This window comes from Cyprinodon variegatus, unplaced genomic scaffold (assembly GCF_000732505.1).
Source record: "Cyprinodon variegatus isolate N-32 unplaced genomic scaffold, C_variegatus-1.0 Scaffold503, whole genome shotgun sequence".
Classification (NCBI taxonomy): Eukaryota; Metazoa; Chordata; class Actinopteri; order Cyprinodontiformes; family Cyprinodontidae; genus Cyprinodon; species Cyprinodon variegatus.
Window position 1 is genome coordinate 181,786 of NW_015150956.1, and position 19,170 is coordinate 200,955.

The window sequence follows — 19,170 nt, forward strand, 5'->3', positions numbered from 1 at the left end:
CAGTTGTGATATTTTCTTGTTTTGTTTGCTTAAATGCAAGGGAAGTGAAATGTTTGACTGTTTTGATTTTTAAAATGATTTATTTTTTATTTAAAAAATAATAATAAAAAAATGTGATTTATTTTTAAGAATGTTTCCCAATCTCTATCTTGTCTAGAATGCTGCATTTCTGTATGGCCTTGGAATGGTCTACTTCCACTATAACGCCTTTCAGTGGTGAGTCCCATCTTTGTTGCTTTTACCACTCCTGATCAGATGCATACCAAGCATTTTTTTTAATGGATTTAGAAAATAATTTCCAAATTTCGAGCAGCAATAGAGATAATTCCAGTAAATATGAAATGTAGAGATGTTCTTGGCTGCATTGTTCCTTTAGCTGAGTTAGTTCCAAATTAAGTGATTGGTTACTAATGATGAGATAAGGGAAACAATGCATGCTTTGTATGCACCAGGTAGGAGTTTACTGAGTTGAACTGAATATGGGATTAACAGGTGTCTGCACTGCTTGATGCATGCTAAGAGGGCTGATGGACTTAGAATCCAGGGTGCTGAAGAAGAGAGGCACCTAAAACGGGAACATCATTGCAGACATGATGATCAGCGTTGTGAAGCATATCCTATCTTCAAACTGCTAGCTTAAGAGCTTTATGTCTTAGAAAAAAGGCCATCGTGCATTATCCTGCCAGGTGAAAATGGTGCGTGGTTTTCAGAACGCTTAATCAAAGATCAAAAGATGTATTTTACTTTACTGGTAGAATGTCTGCTGCAGTTTGAACCTAACATCTTAGCAAATATCTCAAGCTCAGTCAGATTTGGATTAAGAAGACTTTTAGTTTTATTACTCCCTGATTTATTGTGACTGTTTACAGCCTGAAATTTTAAGAAAGGGTTTGATTTGGGTGTCGGGCTGCAACTAACGATTAATTTGCAAACTGATTATTTTCGATTAACAGTCGGATAGTAAACGGTTCCTTAAAGTAGACTTTTTTCCGAAATTAAACCAGGTGAAACTAAAAGGGTTAGAAAGGATTAAAAAGATGATATACTTTTCTACAATTTTGGAATAATTGGGTTTGTTGATCTGTCACCTAAAGGCATATTTTACAGTCTCTAAACTCCAGTTAACGATTATTCGTTTACTAAATTTGTTGACTATTATTAAAATAATCTGAATAAATGTTTCAGCGCTACTCCTACTTGGTAAAAAGTAAAATCAGCATAGCAATCTTTAACCCCACTGTTTACTGATAATGCTAATGTTCATCTTGAAATCTCCAACAGGGCGATCAAAGCATTCCAGGAGGTGCTGTACATTGATCCGGGATTCTCCCGGGCCAAGGAGATCCACCTTCGCCTGGGTCTCATGTTTAAAGTCAACACGGATTATGAGTCGAGCCTAAAGGTACGCAGTAGGCAAAAAGCGTCGCATCCATTTTAACTTCTGATGAGGATCATGTTCAGGTGTTTGTTGATTTCTAACTTTTTTTTTTTTTTACAGCATTTTCAGCTGGCTTTGATTGACTCAAACCCCTGCACTTTGTCCAAAGCTGAAAGTAAGCCTCCATGAATCAGAAACCTTCTATTTCTAAATGTTTTTATCCATTTGTTACCGGCGTTATAAGATGATATGCGTTTCTTTAATGCTAGTCACGGCGACGCTATGATTAAAAATGCTGCTGTCTCCCCACATTCGCCTCAACACCTGTTACCTTGACGACGGCAACATCCCTCTTTCCCCAGCTTTACTGTTTGCAGTTTGCCTCAGCGTGTCCTCCTCTCCTCATCCCTGCTCTCACACACACGCAGACAGAAAATATCAAGGGCAGCCCCTGATCCCCCCCCCCTCCACTTTCTCTCCACAACTCCCTCTCTCCCCTCCATCTGCTGAGAGTCACTCAGGCAGCTTAGATCAGACACTGCAGCGCTCCAGACAAAGGAAAGTGCCGCCAGGATCACGGCTACCTACCTGCTTTGTTGCACCTCATGCAGGCAGGCGCGCTTGCGTTATTCCTGATGCCGCTCCACTAGTTTCCAATGACTTTACAAGACAATCAGGATTCCTAATTAAAGGGTGAGGAACATGACATTAACTTCTGCCTAACCTTATTTGTTCTTTTATTTCCAGTTCAGTTCCACATTGCTCATCTGTATGAGATCCAGGTAAGTTTTTTATTTTTTTTTTTATTATTATGAATTTTCTTTGGTTTCTGAACTTGTGTGTCCGTTGTCCTTACTCCCAAGGGTACAGGACAGTTTTTTTTTTTTTTTTTCATTTCATTTTGTTCATTATGTAGATCACTTTTTAATCAGTGTTTTAAGCTTCCTTTCTCTGTTAATTGTAGCAATTTAAGTCCAGATCTGAGTGGTGGGGAAAGCCCTATTTATTTGTTTATTTATTTATTTATTTATGCATGAATGTTAAAGTAGGCACTGAATTGAGTAGAGATCGGGGTGCCTGAGTGGGTGGCGTTCAGGAGGGGAGGGAGTATAAGATTAGCCGATCATCTGGGTTGCCACGGAAACAGCAAAGTCTGTCTCCTTCTTTGGTATGCTGGTGGCATCTCTCTCTCTTTATGTGGGTTTGAGTGGAGAGGTACAGTAGCGAGCTCTGAGCTGCAGCCTGCAGCTGATGTGGTCAGATTTTGCTGTTTTAGCACAACACCAGCCTCAGGGTTCTGATGCGTTTTACAAAGCTTTACCTGCACAACTGGAACTAGATATGAATAATGCAGATTGATTGTTTGGTGCTATATTTTGCCGTTGCAGGAACGGGTGATGTGCAAAGTAAAAATCTTTTCTCATTTTGTCATGTTAGGAAGATAAGATTTACAGTATTTTATTGGGATATTATCCAAGAAATGTCAGATGTTTTCTCAGGGGAAGGCGTGGCTTTTTAAAGCAATATGACATTGGTAGCTAATGTAAAGGATTAATGTGACTCCTGCCTCAGTCCACCCCTTGTGAAGATCCCACTTGAGTGGATTTTGCTTCAGTCCTCTCATCTGGTTTTACCATGTTTACCTTCCACTGAACTTTCTATGAGTAACCAGTTTCTTTAAGAATTTCCTCTCTGCTCTTCTTGTTGAGGATGTGAGCATTCATCAGGAACCTCCCCCATATATATTTTAAAATGCTTTTTATTTATCTTGTGTAACATTTAGATCATCTTAAAACATTTTTTTATGAAATTAGATGCTTATGTAGTAGCAGTAGATGTAGCTAGATGCACCCTTTTACAATAAAACTTTTAAATGTTAATAATAAACCTAACTGCTTGAAATAGTGACATCATTATGGCCTCATCCACTAAATTGATCCCTTTCTAAGACGTTTCTATTAATATTTTGCAGTTAGTTAAGAATAATTTTACAGAGGGAAGCAGAATGAGACAAAGGGATTTGCAAACTCCAAACTTTCTTTTGCAGAAGAGATACCGAGCTTCCAAGGAGGCGTACGAAACTCTCCTGCAGACGGAGGACCTTCCTGCGCAGGTGAAGGCCACCACCTTGCAGCAGTTAGGTAAGCTTGTGTCACATTATTTTGCTAAATTGGATTCGTTCTGTCTCTGACTTTAAAACCGCATCTGATGGAGTGTTTGCTTTTTGTGTTTTTTTTCCTCTTCGGCTCAGGCTGGATGCATCACACAGTGGAACAGCTGGGGGACAAAGCAAGCAGGGACAGTTATGCCATCCAGTGTCTGCAGAAATCTGTGGAAGCTGACCCCAACTCTGGACAGTCTTGGTACTTCCTTGGCAGGTGTGTTTGATACCAAACTCTTATTAAAAGATAATTCAGGTGGTGTCAGGTTCCTTTTTGTCCAAGCTGATGACTTTGTTTGATCCTGCAGGTGCTACGCTAGTATTGGCAAGGTCCAGGATGCCTTTGTCTCTTATCGGCAATCCATAGATAAATCGGAGGCCAGCGCGGATACTTGGTGCTCGATAGGGTAAACCTGCATTCCTGTAAAAGGCTCATTAGCACTGGCTTTACGACGAGTCTCTTTGCAATATGTGGCATCCTCACCTTTCCCCTCACAGGGTTCTGTACCAGCAGCAGAACCAGCCGATGGACGCTTTGCAGGCCTACATTTGTGCCGTGCAGCTAGATCATAGCCACGCCGCGGCCTGGATGGATCTGGGCACGTTGTACGAGTCCTGCAACCAGCCGCACGATGCCATAAAGTGCTACATCAACGCCACGCGCAGCAAAGGCTGCACCAACGTCGCTGCGTTAACCCACCGCATCAAATGTCTCCAGGTGGGTGAAAAGCACAACTGAAGGCAATGTAAAGCTGAAATCGAATGAAACGACACAATCTGCTGGCTGCTGATTACTTCTTTGACATACTCTGGGGTTTGTTCAGTTGAAAGGCTGCTTTGTTTGCCTCTTGTATGCAGAGAACGACGCAACAAAGCTCATTAGAATACAGGCCAATGCATGCTACTGAAGGAAACATAAAGCTAATGTTGCCCGGGAGTGAAAAGCTTTGGGTTCTTTCAGTGTCTTCTGTACTACCATTTCTTCTCTTGTTTTGTACTTTTCTTGTAGGGTGAAGCTTAATTAATCAATGTAATATTCCTAGGGAATGGGGCTAGACTACTCTGAGGTTCAGAGTTTGTCTTTGTGCATGACATTCCTACAAGCTAAATTAAAGGAAGAACCCGCTGTCCTCCGTTACTTACCTGATGGATTAGAACAATCCGTGTAGAGAAGGATGTGTAGAAAAGGGATTTGAAAGGAGCCCCTAAAGTACGCCTCGAAATGCGTCCTAAGAAAACCCCTGGAAATTTTTACTACAAATGCTTTTATCTTTTTTTAAATCTTATGGATCAGGACTAAATATTGCAAATAAATCTTAACACTAATTGTAGATATTGCTGTCTAATTTAGGGCATCATTTCTGTAGTATCAAGTAAATTTCTTTTTAAGCTTTTCTTATTTCAGGTTTTTTGATTGCCTTTAGCTGTCCTAGTAACACCAAACAGTTAGTAAAAGTTAAGCTGCAGCTCACACATCTAATTCATTTTACTGTAGGAGTCAGATACTGTTAAAAGCTTTGTTCATGGTCAGCCCAGAATGTTTCTAAAGAATGCCATTATGTTTCAAGAAAACAAACTGGCATTGCAGTATTTCCATCTAGGTGGAAATTAAATAGAAAAGTCTTTAGTTTGCACTGGAAAAAAAATAAAAATTTTTTAGATAGGTTAGTCTTTCTTAAAATAAGTGCATTTGTTGTTGGATTGAGGAGGAAAAATATACATTTTGCCAATGGAACAAGACAATTTACATTTAAAATAAGAAAATGCAATTGAATTGTCTTATTTTAAGAGTAAAAATACTCATTCTATTGAAAAACTATCTAATTTACCTGCTCAAATTAAGGGTAAATACACTTAATTTAGGACAATTTAACTTATTTCTAGATCATTTTTCCTAATGTGGACTTTAATGTATCCAGGCATGATGGAGTGTTATCAGGATTGAGTAGTTTGAGATCCAACAACCCAGCACCCTATGCAAGGTTTTAAGAGCTCCATGATCCTAATTGTGGCGCTTGTGACAAACTTTATTCTGAAACATTTTAAAACCTTCAGAAAAGTCACTTCAAGGCGATGCGGCACATGTGGTGGATGAAGCTACATGTAAACAGCTAACACTCTCTCTAATTTGGCTCAGACGTTGAGGAAAGTGCCACGGCTAATTGTAGCTGGTGAGATATGCAGGAGAGATTATTTTCTTACCTATTGAACCCATTCTTTAGATTTCTAGAAGGTTCTGTTAGACAAAGATTTTGCATAGAAACCAATAGAAAGGAAGATTATTATATATTTAACCTTTTCTGACCATAAATCATGATACATGTATTTATTTGATTTATTTCCAGGGGTTTTGTTTAGGACTTGAAGGTAGAATAAAAAGAAAAATAATGGATTGTAGCCTAGTTCTGATAGATATAGCCCTCTTAAATAAAAGCCCCACTGGACTGTCTATCAACATAGAGAACCAGGCTGAGAGTTACCTTCAGCACCAAAAAGAATCAGCTGGGCTTCTACTAGTCCCTATATTCCATATATTCATTTTTATTTTCGTCCAGAAAGTGTCATTTTTTCCTTTACATGTGCATGAAGGAACGTCCCATTTCCACCACGTGTGCTAGCATATTACCATGTCGCATTAAGACAAGCAGTTAAGCTTGTTTTAATTGATTTGTGACTGTTGCTATGTGTCATATAAGCACTTTCTTGTGTGGTTAATTCATGTTGGTTTAATACCTGCTCCATGCAGCCAGAAATCTTAGACGACCTCTACCTATATTTACCATTTCTCTGATCATTCCTTGTTTTGAGGTCATCACGACTTTGTCCTTTTTTTATTTTATTTATTTTTTTTGTTTTTTCACGTCGTTTTCCATTCCCCTAGGCTCAGTTGAGTAACCCCCAGCTCAGTAGCCTACAGGGTAAAAGTAAAATGCTCCCTCTTATTGAGGAGGCATGGAGCCTACCAATCCCAGCTGAGCTAACCTCCAGGCAGGGAGGCCTGAGCAGTGCACCGCAGCAGGTGAGAGACCAGATAGAGCAACTCGCACTCCCCCCCTCCCTCCCTTCTCTCCCTCAACTCCCCCACCCTTCCTCCGTCTGCACAGACACCCCTGCAGGTCAGCACAGCCCCTGCTGTGCATTCAGCTGGGTAACGCTTGAGCTCCACGACGCCTATGTGTCTATTATTATTTTTATTGGAGGATGCATAAAGAGAAGCCAAAAACTCCACATAATTATTTAACTGTTATTTTTTTTTTAAATGACGAGGTTTCCGGCCAAGTGTTACCCAACCCTGCATCCCCTCTCTCTTCTGCAGCAGTCACTCGCCTTCACCCATCACGTTCAACTCCAGCAGAATGCAAACCTAACAAAAGCCTTTTTAATTCTTTCCTATACACTTTCTCCTCCTTTTTAATCCCGCTTCAAACTAATGTGGCACTAAAGCTCATGTTTCCATTCAGTTCACCTCAAAGCCGCTGTTTGCTCTTGCTCTGCTGTTGTGTCGACTGGCAGGAATTGCCTTCTCTGAGGCAAAAACACATTTTGCTTTTGAGCATGCTCCGACGTGATCGGTGAGGTTGTGCTGCTGTGGAGGCCTTTATTTTCCCCCGTCGACTCTTGTCCATCATCCTCCTCTTTCTCTTTCAGTAGCTGACCTTAGAAACAACTGCAGACACTCTGAGTCCTAGTAATGCCCCCTAGTGTCTCATTGTCACTTTAGTCTTGGCATATTAGTAGAAAACAGTAGTTCTCTTTGTGTGATTAATGTTGTTTAATTAGCTATACCAGGCCTGCATGAAGTAATCACACTCTTTGAACCTTTTCAGATTTTAATAGAACCACAAACTTTGATGTGATTTATTTAGATTTTATGTGGAACACTCACATGAAGTAGAAGGAAAATGGTTCAAGGTTTTCATGTCCTGTCTCTTTAAAATAAAAATCTGAACTTTAATGTGCATTTGTGTTAACCCGCCTTTGCAGGATAACAAGCTAACAAAGCAGTAGCCATGCTAATATTTAGCTAAATGGACACGGTGGACAAAAAGGGCATTGTTTAGATTAATAATAGTTAATTAATAATAGTTATGTGGTCCTGAATCCGATACGGATCTGATCTTTTCAAATGCGACCTGTATCTGAACGGCCAGGTCGCATTTATCCGACCTGAACGCCATTATTACCAGACAAAGGTCACTATTCTGGGGCTTGCTATGAAGAAGCGGCAAGAAAAACAACAACCATGGCAGATGATGATGCGGAGAGCAGTATTTATGTTTAACCATCTTGAAAAGATTGTGTTTTTATGGTTGGGAAAGATCTTTAGATGTGCTCTGGCACTGCCATCCATGTTTACCTACGTAAACACGGAGCACGCTGGCCTGTGACATCATTGCATCCTCTACTGCGCATGAGGGACACTTGCTTTGTATGACTGCGGTTCACACAAGAGATCACATGGAAGTCGCATATATTTGGAAATGTGAACGGTAATGCAAAAAAAAATTGGATTTCACAAAAAAATCGGAATTGAGCATTAAGGCCTGCAGTGTGAACCTAGCCTTAGTTGCAGTTCTGTAGTCCCAACATGGCACAGGTAGCTAACTATAGCAGGTAAATTTGCTAGCATGCTGGTTAGCTAGCATGCTGTAACAGTCCTACAACTACAGAAGGCTGGCATGTCAACTTTTACTTATTTTTTATTTTTTTGGAAACAAATAAAAAAAATAGCAGATGGAGTGGTAGGATGCAAACGGGCGTAGGTGGCGTAGGTCTTTGCTTTCAATTCCACCCATTCCCAACTTTTTGCCTACTTTTATTGGTTCGTGGTTAGATATTCAATGCATAATTGTTGATATCAAAGGGGATTGAAAAATAACAAATGAAGACCTAAAATATTTTTTTAAACATGAAAAAAAATTTGTAAAAAGAATCCCAGAGTCTGGTTAAGTTCAGTATTTTCCGGAGTATAAACCGCTACTTTCCCCCACGCTTTGAACCATGCAGCTTATACATTAACTTCCACCCCATTCAGGAGGTGGAAGTTAACATTTTGAAATCCAAGAAGTGGCTAATTTTCAGCTAGCACATGCTAGCAGCAGGCACAACTGAGAATAGATGTGCCTAATTCCAACTTTTTGACATGTATTTGCTAAATTAAAGCTTTCAAACTAATGAAGATATTTTTTAACTCCTATAGAGCTGACTTTCATTAGCAGGTCTTAATGCCACAAGCCAACAAGCTAACAGGAGCTAGCATTCTTTTTCGTCCCTGCTCCAGCAACTATATGTAGAGCTCCCCCTACAGGTTTGGTGGGGGACAGTTCAGTAAATATCAGCCGCTTATAGACTGGTGCAGCATGTACCGTATATGTAAGTCTCTAATAAAAAAGAAAAACATAGTGGGAGTAGCTTATAGTGAGGTGTGCTCTGTAGTCTGGAAATAAGTGTGCAGATAAAGGCTAAATCGATATTATAAAAATGTAACATTCTGACAATATTTAAAGCTTGTCTTATTATCCATTTTTTAAATGTGAAAACAACATAAAAGCGTCTGTACGTTTCCACATTTATAGAAAAATCTTATGTTAAATGATATGAGCTGTCCACCACGAAGTGTCCAATGCTTTTATAAACAATGTGGTTTAACATTAAAAGGCTGATGCCTAGCCACATGGTAACACTGGAGGAGCTGCAGAGTTCAGCTGCTCAGGTGAAGGAATCTGACAGATTAAATGTTAGCATATACTCTGCAGACCTGTCTTAAAGTAAAACTTCAGACAGATTAAGCAGTCTTTAATTTAGACGTACCACTGCTACAAGACTTAATGCTGGTCATACTTTTTCGGTTTCTCTTTGGTTCCTTTTCCTTCTACTTTATAATGATCTGCAACTTTGTTACACATAAGTCAAGTAAACCGCATTGAGGTTTGTGCTTTAGTAATGTGATCTAGTTGTTAAAAAAAAAGGGTCAAGGGGTATGGATGCTTGTGCGAGGCACTGTAGATCTGACTGTTGGAATGATTGTTAAAATGTTTTTTATTGCTATAGAGTTCTCAGTGGGTCTGATGTGGCTTCAGCCTGATACCGACTTCATTTAATTTGAACCAGATTCTAAAGAAATGTCAAAAGATTTTCAGATTTTTAAAGCTAATTTTAAAAGATTAAAATCGATCACTGAGGTTGGTGATGTGTCAGCAGCCACATCTGACTCTTCTGTAGAGTGAGATGCATCTCTCTGCCACAGCAGCTTGTTCCCTGCGTTTTCTGACGGCGCAGAAATTAAATGTTTAAGTGTAGCTCCAGTGGGGGGGGAATGAAAGGAATAGTGCTGCACTTCCAAGCAGTTTTTTTTTTTTTTTTGATTATCTGTTACGCTTTTTAGCTCAAACACAAAATCACGGCATTGTTTCTCCCTTTCTCTCTTCTTTTTCCATGTGCCCCCCTCCAACCCATCCTGTTCTCTAATTGCTGCTTCCCATCTTGATAACAACTGCCCATAACTGGGTTTTCATGCTCCCTCCATTGTATTTTTTTATTTCTACTTCAACTTTCCTCCCCCCCCACATTTGTTTTGCTTCACTTTTGCCTGTACCGCCTTCCATTCCTCTTTTCCTCCAGGCCTGTAAGCCCAATCACAGTGCAGAGGGAGGGGGCTCAGGTCAGTCTCTACCCCCTCATGTGGGCTCTCTGGGCCAAGCCGATGACCAGTCGTGCCCGGCCAAGAGGAGAAGAGCCGGCAGTCCTGCCAAGGTAAACCAACGAGTTTTGTTCTCTATGCACTGACGGCATAAAATGCATTGGTTCCATTTCATTTATTTATTAACCCCTTCCTCCTCAGATTGACTCATGGCCCAGCCCACAACAACCAGCACCGAGCTGGTACCTCTCCCCACAGAAATTACAGGTTTGATGATTTTCTTCGACCTGGATTAATGCTTTAATGGAAGGAGCCATTTCTCACTGGTTTCTTATTTATTTATTTATTTATTTTCCAAGATGCTGGAACAGCTGCGCAGTAACCGAGCCAACCTGAAGCCCCCTCAGCTGCAGATGTTGGAGCAGCTGGAGGCTCAGCTTGCTGTCATGCAGCAGCACCAGGTAACTATCAGTCTAAACAAAGACCTCACAGTTGAAATCCTGTCTGAAAACTCCTAACTTTTATTTCCTGTTTGCCGTTAAATCAGAATGTTTCCTGTTTTAGTTCAGGATTACTATAATGTGTCCCAGGGAAAGTTTTGCACTGCTAGTGAAGTTCTTCTCATGTTTTCTTTTTCCAGATGAGGCAAAATGCATCAGGAGGTCCGATTCGCCCATCTCTTCCTAATGGTCCCACCACCAATTCCCTTCCCTCTCCCAACCCCAGCCTCCACCCCACACGGCCCCACTTGGGACCCCCACGGCACCTTTGCCCGCCTCAGCCCCTGGCCAACGGGCCCGTGGGCTCCGGGCCACACGGACACTCGGACTCTGCGGATGACAGTAGTACTAATAATCAGTCGGGGCCCGCGGCCACAGGACCCAACGGAGACGTGCCTTACCCGCAAGCTGCCGGCAGCAGCAACGCAGCACTGCTACCTCACACCTGCACAAGCACGACGACACAGGACGCCACGCCGCACCCGGCCCTGCACCTAAACTCCTCTCAGGTTATTCTGACGCTCATGTTTACTAGATTGATCTATGTTGGGTTTGAAACATATTTAGAAGCTGTTTTGTTTTTTGTTTTTCATCAGGGGCTTCAAAAGGAGTGTGTTTCACACGCCACTGGCTCAAGCAGTGAGGCAACCCCCACTCACACTCAGACCCCCAACTCCACCACCAACAATCAGGTTGGACATTCCAGTACCGCCCCATCGCCACGGCCTCATAACCACCTCCCCTCCCCTCCATCCCTCCCCCACTGCTCTACCTCAGGGGGTGCTGGACCCACTGTGTCCACGACCAAAGATGGGGATGCCGATGCCACGTCCCACGGCTCAGAAGCCAAGGCGCAGCCGCCGCTGCTTCCCACTGCTGAGAGCGGAAAGGTGCAGGCAGATAGACTAGCCAATCACGTCCACTCTGGGGAGGGAGACAAGGCGGTAGAAGGTGATAAGCAAAGCCTTAACACAGACAATCCCAGGCTGTCTACCCCTGCAGCGGCGGAAAAGGGCCCCGCGGAGAGCGAGGCACCATCGGAGGGGACGGCATCCTCTGTATCGACGGCGCTGGAGAGCCAGAAGAAAGTTAACAACATCCACCCGGCCGCCCTGCCCTCCGCTCCCCAACCTCAGGGCAGCTCAGCTGCTTCCTCACCCATCTCTGCCATATCCACAGCCACGCCGTCGCCCAAATCGTCCGAACACACCCAAACAGGGGGGCAGAGCCCCCCCTCCACCACCAACGCCACGTCCACAGCGCCAGCCGTCAATGGCAACAGCAAGGGAGGCATCTCTGAGGACTCTCAAAGCCCACTTAAGGCTGAGCCTCCCGCCATCGCAGGTCTCATAGCAACGCCTCCGCACGGACACAACTCGTCGTCCTCATCGTCTTCGTCGTCTTCGATATCCATCTATCCCAGCTCCACGGATGTACTGAAGGCCTGCAGGTGAGGTCCTTTGCTCCTCTTCTGCAACAAATTTCTGACCTAAAGCATCTTAAATCCCTGGAAATCGAATATAAAATAATATAGTTTAATCCAGAAAATCAAATATTTACTTTTGATTCATGTTTCGCTCCAGACTAGAAAACAAAGGGATTGTCATGTAAATAACCAGCTTTAAAATAAATGCCAGCATTTGTTTAACATATTAAGATGACGGGAACTAAAATGGTAAACAAGGTTCTCTGTAAACAAAACTGTGAAGGCATCAACCTTTAGCTGCAGCAGTTTCAGGAATGTTATCATGACAAAATGAGCTTATGATCAATAATAAAGGAAGGACATTTGGAAGTGAATTACCGGTGTTGGCGATGGCTGATCTTTGCTGTTGTGTTTTTGTCTGAAAGCAGCAGTTGTGGAGCTGGTGTTTTGTTTTGAACACGTCTCCTCCTAGTGGAGTGACAGTGGAAGTGCAGCTTTAGAACCAATCTGTTACATAACGGTTTGCAGCAGTGAAGGCCACATGGCCGTGTTGTTGCCATGCAAACTTCCCTCCTTTATTCCTCTAACCTTTTACTTTGTTTTTACTTCCCAATGAGTTTTTCAAAGCCATGATTCAGTGATTTTTAAAGGGATTCTGTTTGTTTTGTTTGCAGAAACCTGGGGAAGAACGGGCTTTCCAACAGCAGCATCCTTCTCGATAAGTGCCCCCCACCCAGGCTGCCGCCCCCACCCTCGCCAGCCCTGCCCAAAGACAAGCTCAACCCTCCCACTCCCAGCATCTATGTAAGCCTTTCCTCATGTCAGTTTTAATTATCACAATAAAACTTGAATCAAACTATAGAATTGCTGTTTTTTTAGCTGGAGAACAAGAGGGACGCTTTTTTCCCTCCACTGCACCAGTTCTGCACAAACCCCTCCAACCCGGTCACTGTTATCAGAGGCCTAGCTGGAGCGCTCAAACTGGGTAAGTGCTTTTCTGCTCTTTTTAATTTAATTTTTTTCTCTTACGTCATAGTTAAGTTTGCTGTCATCTGTTTGCTTCCAGATCTTGGTTTGTTCTCCACCAAAACATTAGTGGAGGCCAACCCGGAGCACCCAGTGGAGGTCTGGACTCAGCTGCTGCAGCCCGCAGACGAGAACTGGGACCCGAGCGGCACCAAGAAGATGTGGCGCTGCGAGAGCACCTGCGCACACACCACCATCGCTAAATATGCTCAGTATCAGGCTGCTTCTTTCCAGGAGTCTTTGAGGGTTGGTTCTGCTCTGCCTGGATCTCTGATCTTCAACATATTAGTCCAAGAGTTTTAAGCTTTCTGACACTGTTCTGATTACAGGAGGAGAATGAAAAGAAAGCACTAAAGGAACCTTTGGATACAGAACCGTCATCTGCAGAGAGGTACTTAACGAAACGACCTGCAGCCAAATGTTTGTTGTTCTGGATCTTAATATGAATGTTTTTGTTATTCTAAAGCGCAACACGAAAAAGGAGAGGACCCTTAAAACACATCAAATTTGGAACCAACATCGATGTCTCAGATGAGAGGAAGTGAGTTTGGATTTGATTTATATGCCTGCTCTTCTGTATAAAAAAGGAGCAGCTGGTTTAATGCGGCGATCTCTGCTCCTGTGCGCCTCCTGCCAGGTGGAAACAGCAACTGCAGGAGCTCAGCAAGCTACCAGCCTTCGCCCGGGTGGTGTCAGCCGGCAACCTGCTGAGCCACGTGGGTCACACCATCCTGGGGATGAACACGGTCCAGCTCTACATGAAGGTGCCAGGGAGCAGGATCGCGGGGCACCAAGAGCACAACAACTTCTGCGCCGTAAACATCAACATCGGGCCTGGAGACTGCGAGTGGTTCGCTGTACCGGAGGCCTATTGGGGAGTCATGAGCAACTTCTGTGAGAAGTAAGAGCGGCTCATCATCTTTAGGCGGCTCCGTTCGTTAATCCAACAGCAGATGCATCAATCTTTGTTCTTCACCTGCAGGAACAACATTAACTTCCTGAAGGGCTCCTGGTGGCCCAACCTGGAAGACCTGTACGAGGCCGACGTGCCGGTTTATCGTTTCATCCAGCGTCCGGGAGATTTGGTGTGGCTCAACACGGGGACCATCCACTGGGTGCAGGCCATCGGCTGGTGCAACAACATCGGCTGGAACGTTGGGCCTCTAACCGGTACGAAGAGGCATAGACATTAATACCTAGACGCGTCGTCGGCCTTATGCTGTGAGAAATGAGGGCGTCCATCATGTCTGATGTGGCGATAGTCACTTATTCAGTATTGAAGTTACTTCAATCTCATAATATACTTTATATTCGTTTTTTAACTTTTATTTTCTCGGCTTTATTCTTCTGATGTAATAATCTTATCTCGTAATTCAAAATAAAATAATATTTGGCCCGGCCTTAATTTTTAATATTGCTAGGACTTTGAACTGCTTCTCGAAATATCTCTAAGATAAGATTTTTTTTAAAATCCTTTTTACAATATTTACTTTCGTCTCACTTTATTATAATAAACATTATTTTATGTTCAGTTGTCAGAATAAATCGCATTTTAATCAGAAACCATACAATCGACAAAAAAACACCTTTTCAATCCAAAACCCCTTTTTTCTTCTAAATATTGATTAATTATATAGGCATAACACACAGATGTAATATTTTTTCTTTTTTTTTTTCTTTTTTTTTTTAGGAACTCCTAATATTTTATACAATATTAGAGAAGAAGTATCTCTATAGAAGTGTGAATGGTACATTTTACATTAGTTATAGAATGATTCCTTCCACCAAAGATGGTACAAAAATATATATAACAAGACATACAATATTGCCTGTAGTCAGAAGATAAAGTTCTATTTCTAATACTGACAGAATTTGATAGTTCCAGTCTGCATAAAGCATTGCTTTTAGGAGCTTAACAATTGCTACTCAGTATGCAGCATTTAATGCAAATAAAGCATTTAAGCCGACCCACTTAGGCTACTTTTTTTGTTAAGCCAGTTACACAAATATTCTATCTTTCTCCTTCCTAGTTCCCTTCTAACTGGTAGCATTTAATATGGCCACTGCGGACGCACTTCATAGCTTAAATTTCCCTTTTTTAGGCGTTTCAGATTCACGGGTTTATAAGAAACAAAGTACGAAGGTTCCCGTTTACAATCTTTATATAAGAGAATGTAATTGATTTTTGTAAAGCTAAGTTAATTGAAATGAAGGCATTACAATCCCGTCCCTAATTTTTACCCATTCTTCCTCCCTTTTTTCTCGCAATAGTAGAAATTTTATCCCTTTATTCCCTCAAAAAATGAATTTGGCTCTAATACTTCATCGTAGATCTGTATCTTTATCAGTTAACATAAGTTTTACACATAATTTAGAAATAAAGAGCCAAATTGTTTGGAATTAACCGTTTTCTCGCTGCTTTTTTAAAGCTTTAATTTTGAGAAACCTTCAAGAGTATAACCCATTTAAGTAGCTTAAGGTGTAGAAAGTATTTGGTTTGTTTTTAGCTTGTTTAGCAGCACAGGAATGAGGCCTCATTTCTGATTGGTGATCTTTTTTTTTTTTTATGTTAAAAAATCAAAACAAAACAAGAAATTAATGGGATAGCTAATGAAAAGTTACAAGGTGAATGTTGAATACTTAACCCTGATTATCTTTTAAAACTGCCTTCACAGCCCACCAGTACAAGCTAGCTGTGGAGCGCTACGAGTGGAACAAGCTCCAGAGCGTCAAGTCCATGGTTCCCATGGTGCACCTCTCCTGGAACATGGCGCGGAACATCAAGGTGTCCGACCACAAGCTGTTTGAGATGATCAAGTAAGCCCAATGGACCCGTCCGCTTTAAGGATCTCTGAGCTGGTACTATTTCCAGGAATCAGCTGCTAGTAACCGGAGCCTTCTCGCTGCAGGTACTGCCTGCTGCGGACGTTGAAGCAGTGTCAGTGGGTGAAGGAGGCGCTGACGTCAGCCGGGAAGGAGACGGTCCTGAAGCCGAGGAGCAGGGATGAGCCGGCGCATTATTGCACCATCTGTGAGGCGAGTACAAGAATTCACTGAGCTTAAATCCATTTTGAAGGTGGATTCAAAGCTAATAATCATACTTTAAAGTTAAATTATTCTGCTCTTTATCAGTGGACGGCATCCAAACTAATTAGTTTCAGCTGAATAAAAACATTTTTTTGCCTTTTTGCACCAATTAAAAGCTCCACTAATGGATTTAATTAAAGCAAAGTGCTTCAGCTGTTTTTCTAGACATTAAATCATTGCTGTTCTTGTTTATGATGAGCCACTCTGTCTATCAAGAGAGGACGGCTGTACCGCTATGTTCTGATTTTTATTATTTTTTTTATGTGCTCTAACATCACAGGTGGAAGTGTTTAACCTGTTGTTCGTGCGCCGCGAGCACCTGTCCAGGAAGCAGTGTTTGGTCCACTGCCAAGACTGCGCCAGGAAAGGCAGCGCCAGGCTGGACGACTTCATGGTGCTGGAACAGTACAGGATGGAGGACCTGATGCAGGTCTACGACCAGTTCACATTAGTAAGTGCTCATAAATTTGGGAATAGGAAGGATTGTGATCGCTTTAGGAAAAGGCTCTTTCTCCACACGTCTTTTAGCATTTGTTTCAACATCTTGCCATCTTTGCATCAACGTTTATTACATTATTGTTACCACTTTTCATTATTTCGTGATGAATTATCTCAAAACTAACATTTGTTTTGAACATTAGTATGAAAATAAACCATAATTTTCGGACTATAAGCTGCACCTGAATATAACCCGCAGAAGCTAAATTGCATGATTTGTACATATACAAGCCGCACCGGACTATAAGCCGCGGGTTTTTTATGTTTACACACAAACTGTCTTGCGCTCGCATTGTCCGTCTTTCTCGCGCGGCTACCGTACTTGTGTGTTGAAGCAAATGTGACGTCAACATGGTGGATGGTAAAATCCATAGATTTAGGTATTACCATAGTGGCCGTTATGTTATATAAGCCGCAAGCTCGAAAAATGGGGGGAAAAGTCGCGGCTTATAGTCCGAAAATTACGATACCTGAAGTAAAATACGTTTGTCATTTTAAGCTGCATAAATGTACATGAAAGTCTGAAAATATACTGAGATGTGTTATTTAAAGACTGCTTGAGGTATTGTGGAGGATACCGCTCTCCACTTAAAAAAATAAAAATGCACATGCAAAAACCTGTACCCCCTTTTGAGAGGGAATACCTATTAAGCTTGTGTGAGAGCGTGCACAAGCCCATTTCTCCTCGTGCACACTCTTAAAGTTGCTGTTTGCATCGCTCATACAAACATACTTTCCATAGGAAAATTTGCAATTTTTCCACTATGTCAGACAAGTTAAAATGTGGACGAGCACGTCAGACGTAAACATATCACCAGAATGAATGACAATTAGGAGGGCCACTTATTTTGATGATCCACCCGGAAAAAAAACATCCTCCACTGTACCTTTAATGTTTACTCTAAGGGGTATCGACTTGTTAGGGTTGGTGATTTTGTTTCGATTAATTCCCGTTTTCTCTTCCCAGGCTCCTCCTCTTCATTCATCTTCATCTTGACATTAGGCTTCTTTCTCTTCTGCTCTGGAGCTGCAAAGTCTACCTGCAGAGAGCTGCTCTCAGATACGGAAAAAAAGAACAGCCAAACCCCTCCTCCCCCTCGCCCATAAAAAACTCAGACGGACCCATTTCTGATATTCAGGAAAAAAAGGCCGTCTCCTCCCCAACCCCCCTCCATTACGGTCGCTCTCCATCCATCTGCAACGGCTCGACGTCCAGGCGGCCGAGTCTGTCTGTCTATGCAACCTGTTTAAAGCCAGAAGAGGGCGCCACCTGGCCTGATAACAGGACCTTTTTACTTTACTCTTTTCTCCCACCTCTTCTAAAGACAATGGTTTCACATTTTACTGGAGGACTTAATCAAATACGGTTGGGAACATGGAGGCGAGAGATTTTTAAAGCGTGGTTAAAATGTTTTTGTAGATACTTGTTAACTGTCACAACTGGCAACACCCACCGTAAAAAGACTACTGACTTGACAACCTTTCTTTCTCCGTTTATTTCCTTGTTTTTACTCTAGTAACAGGATGAAATGTTGGCTTTGGTTTGTGGAACGCTCCCATGTTTTCCTCACTTTCCCCTCCCTCTTTAAGGAGCACTAGCCTAACTGTTCCTTTTTATGGTAGATAGTCATTTTAAGACTCGTCGGACAGCAAAATCTCCCCCCAAAACAGTTTGTAATGTGAAGAGTTAAGTTTTTTTTCTTCTGTTTAACAGATTTTTATGTTTTCTTTTGTCTTGTTCTTTTCAAAACTTTGTTTTTCTTAGTTAAAAATAAAAAAAACATTAAAAAAAATACAGAAAAATATAAAAAAAAAATCTTACTAGCCAAGTCACAAAGAAAATGGGTTGCACATAGACTTATGGAAGTTTAATTTGTGATTTCTTTTTTTGTTTTTGTTTCTAATCTTGATGTAAATTTACACTATTTATAAAATGCATATTTATTGCTTGAATATATTTGTCGATGGAATGCGGTTATTTTTTTTTCCCAGATTACCTGCCATTACATTTGAAGGAGTTTTGTCATTTTAACACAACTCCTCTTACATTTTCTATATATAAATATAAATAAATATATATATATATAAAGTTGCTTAGCAAGTATTGTACAGAAACAGACATTTAAAATTGTTTTATTGTTTGAAGAATGTTTTATGAGTCAATAAACACAAAGTTGTCAATTAATCCATTCTTTTTTTTTTTTTTACATTTATTTGAAACGAGAGTTTTGGGTAAAGTTACTGCAGCCATGGAGCGTAGGCCTGAAACCCAGCAGACAATGTAGCTGTAGACGGAAACACACAGGATCCTACACTGTATGCCAGGTCCAGAACTCGTCAGGAAGCTTGGAAGAAGTGAGGAAAAACATTTGGTTATCGGACTGGCTTGGTTATCAGCAGAGACCCAGTAGCCAGATGTAGCTGCTGCCAGCCCCACAGGATCTACACTGACTA

General features: G+C 41.7%; 1 protein-coding gene across 3 annotated transcripts in view; it reads left to right on the forward strand.

Annotated features, from left to right (window-relative positions):
• The window catches only part of kdm6a (lysine (K)-specific demethylase 6A), a 28,498-nt gene extending 9,666 nt beyond the window's left edge, over positions 1-18,832 (forward strand). Inside the window, exons 5-29 of one of the 3 annotated variants that reach the window (XM_015390527.1) lie at positions 158-216; positions 1,282-1,402; positions 1,499-1,553; positions 2,126-2,160; positions 3,426-3,519; positions 3,630-3,756; positions 3,848-3,946; positions 4,038-4,257; positions 6,421-6,558; positions 10,161-10,292; positions 10,381-10,446; positions 10,539-10,640; positions 10,820-11,188; positions 11,276-12,129; positions 12,780-12,909; positions 12,985-13,090; positions 13,172-13,377; positions 13,461-13,522; positions 13,598-13,672; positions 13,769-14,032; positions 14,114-14,301; positions 15,807-15,948; positions 16,041-16,167; positions 16,499-16,669; positions 17,684-18,832. In XM_015390527.1, coding sequence (XP_015246013.1) covers positions 158-216; positions 1,282-1,402; positions 1,499-1,553; positions 2,126-2,160; positions 3,426-3,519; positions 3,630-3,756; positions 3,848-3,946; positions 4,038-4,257; positions 6,421-6,558; positions 10,161-10,292; positions 10,381-10,446; positions 10,539-10,640; positions 10,820-11,188; positions 11,276-12,129; positions 12,780-12,909; positions 12,985-13,090; positions 13,172-13,377; positions 13,461-13,522; positions 13,598-13,672; positions 13,769-14,032; positions 14,114-14,301; positions 15,807-15,948; positions 16,041-16,167; positions 16,499-16,669; positions 17,684-17,713 — 3,972 coding nt within the window. In that variant the 3' untranslated portion in view covers positions 17,714-18,832. Of the gene's footprint in view, positions 1-157; positions 217-1,281; positions 1,403-1,498; positions 1,554-1,898; positions 2,072-2,125; positions 2,161-3,425; positions 3,520-3,629; positions 3,757-3,847; positions 3,947-4,037; positions 4,258-6,420; positions 6,559-10,160; positions 10,293-10,380; positions 10,447-10,538; positions 10,641-10,819; positions 11,189-11,275; positions 12,130-12,779; positions 12,910-12,984; positions 13,091-13,171; positions 13,378-13,460; positions 13,523-13,597; positions 13,673-13,768; positions 14,033-14,113; positions 14,302-15,806; positions 15,949-16,040; positions 16,168-16,498; positions 16,670-17,683 lie in introns of those variants that run through there. The other 2 variants (XM_015390528.1, XM_015390529.1) reach the window with 2 other exon arrangements.
• The last annotated feature ends 338 nt before the right edge of the window (positions 18,833-19,170 follow it).